The sequence below is a fragment of the Saccoglossus kowalevskii genome, chromosome 8 (assembly GCF_978046115.1).
Source record: "Saccoglossus kowalevskii chromosome 8, keSacKowa6.1, whole genome shotgun sequence".
Classification (NCBI taxonomy): domain Eukaryota; kingdom Metazoa; phylum Hemichordata; class Enteropneusta; family Harrimaniidae; genus Saccoglossus; species Saccoglossus kowalevskii.
The window spans coordinates 24,204,444-24,215,102 of NC_140648.1; the positions used below are offsets into that span (position 1 = coordinate 24,204,444).

At 35.2% G+C, this 10,659-nt stretch overlaps 2 protein-coding genes across 2 annotated transcripts in view; one reads left to right on the forward strand and one right to left on the reverse strand.

Annotated features, from left to right (window-relative positions):
• Nucleotides 1-5,205, reverse strand: part of LOC102802357 (uncharacterized) — a 36,939-nt gene extending 31,734 nt beyond the window's left edge. The window contains exons 1-4 of the mRNA XM_085502392.1: nucleotides 5,060-5,205; nucleotides 3,427-3,625; nucleotides 1,849-1,995; nucleotides 841-999 (exon numbers count right to left, since the gene is read on the reverse strand). Of these exons, the coding sequence (XP_085358518.1) occupies nucleotides 841-999; nucleotides 1,849-1,995; nucleotides 3,427-3,567 (447 nt within the window). The 5' untranslated portion in view covers nucleotides 3,568-3,625; nucleotides 5,060-5,205. The remainder of the gene's footprint in view (nucleotides 1-840; nucleotides 1,000-1,848; nucleotides 1,996-3,426; nucleotides 3,626-5,059) is intronic.
• Nucleotides 5,206-5,389: 184 nt separating this feature from the next.
• Nucleotides 5,390-9,670, forward strand: LOC100368291 (small ribosomal subunit protein uS8A). Its single transcript, XM_002737447.3, has 5 exons — nucleotides 5,390-5,471; nucleotides 7,186-7,323; nucleotides 7,504-7,583; nucleotides 8,761-8,846; nucleotides 9,488-9,670. Exons 2-5 carry the CDS (start codon nucleotides 7,191-7,193, stop codon nucleotides 9,579-9,581), a joined length of 393 nt encoding a protein of 130 aa, XP_002737493.1. The 5' UTR covers nucleotides 5,390-5,471; nucleotides 7,186-7,190; the 3' UTR covers nucleotides 9,582-9,670.
• Nucleotides 9,671-10,659: the final 989 nt, after the last annotated feature.

The window sequence follows — 10,659 nt, forward strand, 5'->3', positions numbered from 1 at the left end:
AGAGGTCTGCATTTAATGGTATACATACTGTATGTGATGTAAGAAGTGAATAGGGTTAGCATAGAGGTCTATATTTAATGGTATACATACTGTATGTGATGTAAGAAGTGAATAGGGTTTAGCATAGAGGTCTATATTTAATGGTATACATACTGTATGTAGTGTAAGAAGTGAATAGGGTTTAGCATAGAGGTCTATATTTAATGGTATACATACTGTATGTGATGTAAGAAGTGAATAGGGTTTAGCATAGAGGTCTGCATTTAATGGTATACATACTGTATGTGATGTAAGAAGTGAATAGGGTTAGCATAGAGGTCTATATTTAATGGTATACATACTGTATGTGATGTAAGAAGTGAATAGGGTTTAGCATAGAGGTCTATATTTAATGGTATACATACTGTATGTGATGTAAGAAGTGAATAGGGTTTAGCATAGAGGTCTATATTTAATGGTATACATACTGTATGTGATGTAAGAAGTGAATAGGGTTTAGCATAGAGGTCTATATTTAATGGTATACATACTGTATGTAGTGTAAGAAGTGAATAGGGTTTAGCATAGAGGTCTGCATTTAATGGTATACATACTGTATGTGATGTAAGAAGTTTGAGTTCATTTTTGGTACGAACTGTAAATCCAAACATTGTTCCTGACATGGAATTTGTTGTCTCTCCTTTCCAGCGCAAGTGCTGAGGGTATATATGGTGCTCTCTGCCACAGATACCATATTTCAAGTTTAAGACAGGGCTGTGTGTGACCATCTTCATATCATAATGGCATTATGCAAAGTGAAGCTGATATTCACAGACTCAATAAAAAAAAAAGCATGCTTACCTGTGTATCACTTCTCTTATGTCTTGTGAGTAGATTTTCCACTCGGTCTTCTAACCATGTTACCCTCTTTCTGATCACTGCGACATTCTTATCACCTTTATCTAGCTTCTCAAGTTCTAACCGTGCATATGCTAACTCACTGTTCAATTTACCAATCACCTACAGAAACATTTTTCATTAGCTTTGTTGAGGTAAATACAGTTATAACTATGGTGATTAATAAAACAACATTGTTTTTCATAGACAAATAGCAGCAAAACAGAGAAAAAATTACATGATGTATGATTATGATATTTTCAATGTAGCAATACATTTTTCATTAGCTTTGTTGAGGTAAATACAGTTGTAACCATGGTGATTAATAAAACAACATTGTTTTTCATAGACAAATAGCAGCAAAACAGAGAAAAAATTACATGTATGATTATGATATTTTCAATGTAGCAATACAAAATATGTTTACTCTATCATAGATGTACTAACCTAACTAACGAAACTTCCAATCAAATAAACAAGAGTAAATAAAACATGCGGGAACTCAAACTTAAGTTTAAATAAAAGTTGTTATTTCGTCATGGCGTTAAAGCACGAGGGTCATCACGCACATGAATTGAGTCCCAAGCGACGATAACAACACACGCTAAAAGCGCAAAGGCTCATGGGTAGACACTTGTTTGTAAACAATGACACGCTATGGCCATCTGACACATGCGCAGGTGACGACTCCCCCGTTTTAAACTTCACCCTGGCTTTCATGTTGAAATTAAAATTGTTCAAACTACATATAATTGAGGTTCGTATAATTCAAATTCTTTTTTCAGACTTTCTAATTGCCAATTCTAGTGAAGAGTTTTGCAAAAATTCAGGAAAATCCTGTCACTGCCATCTTTAATGCATACAGTGTGTCCATGAGAATTACAATGACACTATGAACCAACATATAAAAAACTTTTTTAAAATATCAAATAATTTTTAGGAAATTAATTCAGACATTGTCTAATTAATTACCTGTAGGATGAGTACCATTTCATCGCATTGTAATTTGAGTTCATTGACCTTAATTCTGTAAAATTCCACATCCTCTACTGTTTTAGCATTAGCCAATTCTTGCATGGCTTTCTCCAGGCTATCTTGTACATCACGGACAAGAGATATCTAGAAGAACAATATGGAAACTGGTGATTTGGTGCTATTTATCCACAGGTAAGTCCCGGTCACCCACGGTCATCCGCACCTCAGTGTGGAGAGAATGCTTTATACATTGTATCAACTGATGACAGAAACAAGACCGACAGTATTACGCCCCATCATATTCACTGCTGAATGTGCAGCCAACCATGGAAAACATCCCTGCAATCTCCCTGACGCTTTGTGGATACACTAACCATTACATCACAGACAAGGTGGTAAATACAATAATGTATGAAAATTCAATTGGGCACTGAATATCTTTCGTACCACCAATTTATAAAGCAATTACAAATATCACAGTATTCTAGGTAAATGTACAGTATAGGTAAACTAAACCATGTCAGGCTATGTAAAACAGAAATGTTTTAGGTTGTTGCTTACAAAATTGTCCAACACCCATGAATAGCAATTTTAAGCCATTAGGCATTAGTTCCTTTGATAAAAAGGTTTCGTCAAAATGTCATTCAAGTACATAACGTGAAATAATCATGCGTGTTATAGGATGGGTACTTATGATTGTCAAGTATTATTGTGAAATTCTGACAAATATGTAATTTTTATGGAAAAATGCTCTAAAGATTCAATATGAATGGGAACTTTTATAATATATTGATGAACTATAATTTTAAAATCTGATAGCACACATCTTAGTATTTGTTCAATGCAACAAAAATTCTCACTGGCTGTTTTTGTATGTACAATAACAACCACTGCGTATTAGTGGTTTTTATTTTTCATCTAACACTACTATTAACACTGTTGTGTGTCCTACAAATGCAACATTTTTAGCTAATGATAATTCATAATCCAATTTTGTCTACCATATGGAGTATCAAAACAACAATATTTAAAACATATTAGTTTTCCTCAATATTGCATCTTTAATGGTAATTCCTACATGGAAATAGTTCAAAAGTATCTATTTTATATGTTTTCAGCCAGTTTTATAATATTCTCACTGGGTAATAAAAGTCCAAAGGATGATGACTTGAGTATAAATCAACATTTATGTAAAAAATAATGTGATAATTTCATTTTGTTAACAGGTTGAAAGTTCTTGAATGACTAACATTTACGGTTTTCTCAGAACACAATATTTTTTCAATAATGATGCGTACCTGTTAACATAACAAATAGAATCAGAAAAGGTGAACTTTATTATTTTTCATTTTCCAATAGAGTAAGAGAAGTACCCTTCACTTATTCAGGGGAACTCTTGAGAGGTGGATTTTGAAAAAAATCTGCAGTAGCACAGAGTAAATAACAGAGAGCAAACAGATCAAATTGACAGCATTATGAACATGAAAGCTTAAAACTATGTAAAAGAAAAAAATAATTCGCCCAATAGTTCTACCCTTACTCTTTGCTCATCAATAAAAATAATTATTATTTTACCTGATCATCAAGAAGAACCTCTGAGCGCCTGATAACTTGCCTCTTTCTGGGTAATGATATTCCACTAGCCACAGATCGAGGCCTTCCGGCAAAATTCTTTCTCTGAGGTTTGCCAGCTTTTACTTGAGCAAGCGTCGCCATGGTTATAGAGATGTTGATGTAGAATGTAAATGTTCAACTGTCAGTTCATGATGCAGTCCTGGTATAAAGAAAATACAATTTAAACAAACTCTATATGCCAATTTGAGAGTGAAATTACTCTATTAACCAAATACTCACAAAAATCAATGCTCGACTATCTTTTTCCAATTTCAGACAATATTGACAAGATTTTCAAAAAGTCACTCCCATGATCACTTGAGCTAGCCAGCCATAATGACAAGGACAGTACATGTAGTAGACTTTTAGTTTTTAAACAAGGATATACAGTAGTATGCATGATGTTTCCTAGGTTCTATTACTGATACGACTGTCGACAGACGTAGCTTACATCACCAAATGAAAAAAAAATCATATACAATATTTGCTCTAATAGTAGCGCATTCGCTCATGAACCGACGGTGTCTCTACGGTCAAAATAAGACATATAATGATCAGCAATAAGATAAATGAAATATTCAGTTTCTGTGCGCTGCCGTTGGAGATGTGCTTCTAATACCGGTAGTACAAATAATGCAGAGCATAATCACAAAGATTACTAATCTATTTACCATATTGTATACAAAACGAATTATTATTTTAGAATACGTGGCATTCAGACACAGCCCTTATATTAATACATTATCAATCCAAGCCATGTAAGTAGCACTGAACAGATGGACTGATTCAGGAATCACTATTACTATATTGATCTATATTGAAATATTTAGGAGATTGGGACTCAATATAAGATATAACGCCTTTATCAGCACAACATAAATATGTGTGAATGACACCAAATGAAATATATTGTTATAAGCACTCAGCGCTGTAGAGCAGCTGGGAAAGCTTTGATGTGCTTATATTGATTACATAGCAGGTTACCGGTATGCATGTATCAATATGTATGTATGCTAGATATGTATAGAGGGTTTCTCTTAAAATTTGTTGACCCCTGAAGAATTGACCAATCACAGAGCTCATTGCATAGCAATTCTTTTGAACCTATCAGTATCATCTTTTTATCGTTTTTCAAAAAACTGTTATTGTAAATAACCATGCACACTTTTAGAAATCTGATTTTTTTATTTAGATATTCTGAAAAAGGCGATTTTACACATTCTTATTTACTCAATTAAAATTCAGTTAACAATAAAAAGATTATTTGAGATTTATACACCCTCAGACCTCAGCTGCTAACTGACATACCCTCAAAGAAGGGGCCATTCCGGGAGGATGGGATGGGATGGGCTGCGTGGACACTATGCAGCAATATCAAATAATGACAAATTAATTAGCATTTGAAAATTTGGCAATTAAAAAATTATCTTCTTTCAGCCTTTCTATCTATCTTGTACCTCCCCCCCCCCTCCTCGACTTCATGCACTGGTTATTCCCTCATTTTTACTTGCAGGCGTGTGACCGAGCAATTTATTTTAGAGAAGATTTATGGCTGTTGAATACTCACTATCAGAATCACTGAAGAAAAACTTACCCTAGAAGTCGAACCCACAATGTGGTTGTTTCGGTAAACTTGTTTGTAAATTGTAGCTATGTGAGACAAATCAGAGAACTGGCATGACATCAACAGCGAGCCTCAACCCCAGCTGAACACAGAATCCAAAATGGCTGCGCGCGTCGAGTGGATAAGTTGCCACTGGCAACGAAATGCAGTTTTACCGCAGTCTGAATAGTTAGCACAAACAGTGATAATTTTGTGATTACCTGGATCGATTGAAACACACCAACGATCTACATCAAACCAGAAAACAAGCAAATCGATGACCCAAAGAGATCACAATAAATGCCCAAGTCTCGCTCACACTCTCGCAAAACACGACCTTTTATATTTACCCATAATTCCGTGCGAACTCAGATCTCTCTCTCTTTCCGACATCTTGGATTTGGTAAGTAGTGGAGCGTCTGCATGATGAAGAACATCCGCAAACATCGTCTAGTTCTTATCATTTCTGGACAAAAAGAAAGTCGCCCCTGATAGTCAATATAGTAGTCCTTAACCCGGTGCAGTTAGTTTTTAAATAAAGTCGAAGGAAAACAAAATAATTGTTAATGTTTTCCCCTAATGTTCGACCATTTCAGGCGAATTGCACATGATCGCGTTCTCCATTGCTTATAAATAAGAACACAAAATCTTCCGACTTTCGGGTTAGTATCAAACATTTCATTGAGGTGATCGTAATACAGCGGAAATTTGATATATTTCAGACGGTGTGCGTGTTATTGTAAATTTTGAATTATTTTACAATAATTACATTGTCATTTCGAGTTGACTATCATAATAAATAACCTATCCGATGTGGTCACATAGAGCACATGGAACAAAGGTGATTGCAGTAGTGACATTAAATATTTCAGCAAATGAGAGACTTCATATTAATAAAACTGCAAGAACATTGACAACATTCAGATGTACACAGAAAATTGATGTACCAACACCCTTGCTCAGTGGGACTAAAATCCAATGTATAGGTACAGGTTCAGTCGTTTTCCCCAGTAATTCTGATTACTTATTATCTACCTATGAAAGTCGCAGATCTAGCATCTCGATCAGTTTTTCATTGGACAACTCGACCCAGTACCCCTAGACATCTCGACCGACATATTTCAGGCGACCCGCCATCTCGACCCGATCTCAATAACATCGTTCTTTTCCCAGTGCTCACAGACAAGTGTTTGTTTCACTGAATTATCATTTTTTGCTATATTTGTTGTTTGTTTCACAGCACGCAACCCTTGAAAATGTCGTAACTTTTGGATTGATCTATTGAACTAGATTGCGTTTAATGATCGGTTCGATCAGGCTTTCTGTGGCCGATGTTTCGAATCAATAGATGTCGATCATTCAAATACAGCACGATGTACAAGATCACGAGAATATTTAGTTATCAAGGGCGACACTAGCAACTAGATGTAGGTTTGTGTCACCACGTAGAGATAGGGTCGTGTTGATGCGGTAGGTCGAGATGTCCAATTTGGGTCGAAGTGTCTTGGGTCAAAAATGAGAAAATTTTGAGTTGAGATGTCTAGAAATCCTTGGTATAGTTGATCAGATGTAACTAAATACTGAGTGTTCTTTAGTTTTTTTCTTGAAAATGTTCACTTTTCACAAACATTTCTGCCACAGGAACTACATGTTTTATACATTCACAAAAATTCTTCAGTCTTGTCAAATGACGTTTGCTAAAATAAAATCAACATCACGATTCTACAAAATCTATTTAAATTTTCAAATAATCATGCTTAGTATTGTAGTATTTCAAAATCTCTCCAGTTTGTAAATGTAGTGACTGTTTTATAGATAGATAAGTTTAATAAAAGTCAGTATTATTTTTGGGACAATAACACATTGCTGCTTTTGATTTGATAAAGTGTGTTGGCCAGTACTTTTTAAACATGTCACCCCTACATATAAATTGCGTGTTCCAGGCCCAAATGTTGGCCTTAATTTGAACTTTAATTAACAATCGCATACCTACATTTCCTCAGTTTGCAAGTTCATGGTTCCATTTTGCCCACTATCAAAATCCAAGGAAATGTAACTTGAACAGAATCTCAAATAACAATGTTGAAATAATTTTGAATTTTTTTTTTTTTTTACAGCCACCATGGTGCTCATGAATGTGTTGGCGGATGCCTTAAAGTCAATCAACAATGCAGAAAAACGAGGCAAAAGACAGGTGCTTATAAGGCCCAGCTCCAAAGTAATAGTGAAATTCCTCACTGTAATGATGAAGCACGGTAAGTCTAATTTCTTCCTGGGATCAAAGTGTAATAAATGTCATCACCACTAGATGTTATTGATATATTTGTTGTCAAACCTGTCAATTTACCAGAACAAATATTGAAAACACACTTGAGCAGTGTGTTGGATTCAGTTTCAGAATCTGTTATTAACTTTTCTTGATGTATATTTTGCAGGTTACATTGGAGAATTTGAAATTATTGATGATCACAGATCTGGAAAAATTGTAGTTAATCTCACAGGAAGACTGAACAAAGTAAGTCTAGGATAACCACACTTATAGTGTTTGTAATTTAATATTAATGCAAATATGCATGGTATGTCGTCCTTGTGGATTTCATGGCTATTGATGTATTGTATTTGCTTCGTTAGAAATGAATCTCCAATAGAATTACACAATTGCATTATTTCTATGCAGGATGATGTAAATATGTAAATACACTTGTTAAAAGCATAACTGGGGCCATTTGTAGTCTACAATGGTTGTACTTGATAAAACTGTTCATGCTTTGATTTCTATTCTGCATAGCAGGTTTCTGTATAAATACAGTGATCCCTGTGTTGCAATCGAAAGTGGGGTTAAAAAACACATATACACACATAGGTTTACTTGTAGTACGTTTTCTTTATTGAAAAACATCACAGGTTCTATGTCCACTGATCAGTTTTGCCTTGGATCACCCACCCACCCATGAATATTGGACTCACTGACTGCTAGATCACATGCAACCTTTGACTTGGTTTTCACCCTTCTTGATACGGTCAATCGTTGCGAGTTTTTTTATGTACAGACAGACTGGATAGCTTTTGCTTAGTCATGCTGCTCAGTTGATCTATTGATCAGTGTTGTAGCAAGTTTTATAGAGCTATATAAAAGACGTACTAAAGTTGCAACTTGACATGTGTATCCATACCTTAGGTCAGGCACCCATTTGTATTTCGGTTATTGACGGACTGGATGTTAAGTTGTCTCCTCCGGCCCTTTTGCGACTAATTAAATACACAATGCAATAAAACATAAGTTTTTACTTCAACACTGTCATCAAAACACAATAGAATTTTTTGGAGCTTGCCAACTACCTGCCAAAATCATGACTTACTGAGGCACAACTTAGCAAGGGATCACTGTATTTAGATTACTTAATGTGTGCAGAATGGCATCTAAGAAAGGCAATATGCATCTATTCTGACAAAATTGACCCATGTAGATATGTTAAAACATTAAGTACGATTTGACCTACAATTCATTTTATAATCCATTGAACAGACTAAGCTTATACAAGGCATGATTAGATTTGTTTAAAGAATCTTTCAACATACAAGCTGTTTTCTGATTGGCTTAGCTGTTGAATGTTATTGTTGTGTAACCAATCAAGCACAATCTTGCAAGTCACTTGACTTTACGATGCCTAATATTTCTTTTTTTTTTGCAGTGTGGTGTGATTAGTCCTAGGTTTGACGTTTCAATACACGACATGGAAAAATGGCAGACAAACCTTTTACCTTCAAGACAGTTTGGGTAAGTGTTAAGTGCAATCTTTCTTACCTAGTTATCTCAATGCTCTATTCACATAATGAACAAATGAATGTTGCATGGCTCCAGTAGTTTAAATTGATCACCGGTGATTCAGAGGGGGGAGTTTCATGAGTTTCACAATAGACCAGTTTACAAATTCAACCTGGAGTTGAACCTCTATTAGAGTTCCTCACAGATCCAATGGGAAGGCCTTAATGGGTGCAACTTTGGAGGTCTGCAGGTATTTATTGATCTAGACTATGATAGAAAATTAAATTATTATTATTGAATATTATTTCTGGATTTATATGCTGCACTTGTATTCGCTAATTAGGGGGGCAACCACGTTCTTTGTTGTGTGCGAAAATGTTTTAGGAGGAAAACCATTGAGGGTGGGATTTTAATAATGCACAAATGACATCAAGCTGTGTATCAATGCAATTGAAGAAGAGTGAAAACTATTTGATTGGAGTACTAGATTTTCCTCATCAAATAACCCTTGCCATCTCCTACTGCACTGAAATTGTGCTGTCTCTTAAATTACTAGTTGAAATCAACATTGGATTTTGAACCCTTTAATACTTCAATGTATTTTGACATTTACCAATATTTAATGGTTTTTCTTTGTTTGTTTTTTTCCCCAGATATGTAGTTTTAACAACGTCAGGGGGCATCATGGACCATGAGGAGGCCAAACGAAAACACATGGGTGGCAAAATATTAGGATTCTTTTTCTGAGAACAGATGCGGTGATAAAAAAAAATTGTGATGTGATAAGTTGTATAAAAAAGCTATTAAAAACTGGCATTTGGCGACTCAGAGTACAATTTGTTGTGGTTTATGAAGTCCAAACCCCAACCCCCAATCATTACTATGCTACTGATGAGGGATAGCCTATTCATCAAAACCTTCCAATTTGATTGTATACAAACCCTGATGATGAATACCACCATGTATAAACTACAGCTCATTCAGACCATCTTCTTTATGCTGCCATTACCTTTATAATACAAGCTCTTCTGTTTTGATTCTTTGACATGACCACGAAATACAAGGGTTTGCATGCCTGTCTGAAGTGTGCACATGTGTATACCACATGTTTAAAGTCTCATACCCCCCCCCCCCCCCCCAAAAAAAAAAATCGTGCATGCAGGTGTTGATAGCTGATTGACATGTAGGTCACTTGTGTCGTGCTTTATTCTGTTGAATGTCCTTGCACTCTAGCATGCTTGAACAGGTATGGTAGCACATCCTTTTGGTGAATGCATCTAGTTGAAATTGTGACGGGTTAATGCAGAGTCAATCAACTTATGAATATTCATAAACTAACTTGATGTATCCCCAATGTTTCAGGTCACTAATGGGACAGTGCAAGATTAGATTTTCCCAACACTGTTGCATAATCTATAAAGTTTTAATTTATGACAAAAATCTTGCCCTGATCCTAGTTGTGAGCATACGAAAGATGCAAATCTGACTCCACAAAACATACGACTAATGTAAGATTTTACAATGGATTGATCGAGGAGCACTAGGTAGTGCCATATGGTTGTGGGAAAAAGTATATAATTGAGGGGAAATATTTTTATAACATTAAAAGAAAATTTGTCAAGTTACAGGAACATTACAATGACAATTCTTTGATTAAATCAATTATGACACTATCACGGAATAACTTTATACAAACAAATCTAGACTGGCAAAGTCGGGACTTCTTTTTTGTTTTAAAAAATAAAATAAATAATTGTGTGATCGTGAAAACTAACCTGACTGCTAAAGAAATCCCGACTAGACGCATCTGCAAGCATTTGACTGC

What these genes read in the sequence shown, in the direction of transcription:
- LOC100368291 (XM_002737447.3), top strand. Translation starts at nt 7,191, where the DNA reads ATGGTGCTCATGAATGTGTTGGCGGATGCCTTAAAGTCAATCAACAAT. An exon ending in CACTGTAATGATGAAGCACG is followed by an intron (nt 7,324 to 7,503) that starts GTAAGTCTAATT and finishes TATATTTTGCAG; the next exon opens with GTTACATTGGAGAATTTGAA. An exon ending in TTACCTTCAAGACAGTTTGG is followed by an intron (nt 8,847 to 9,487) that starts GTAAGTGTTAAG and finishes TTTTTTCCCCAG; the next exon opens with ATATGTAGTTTTAACAACGT.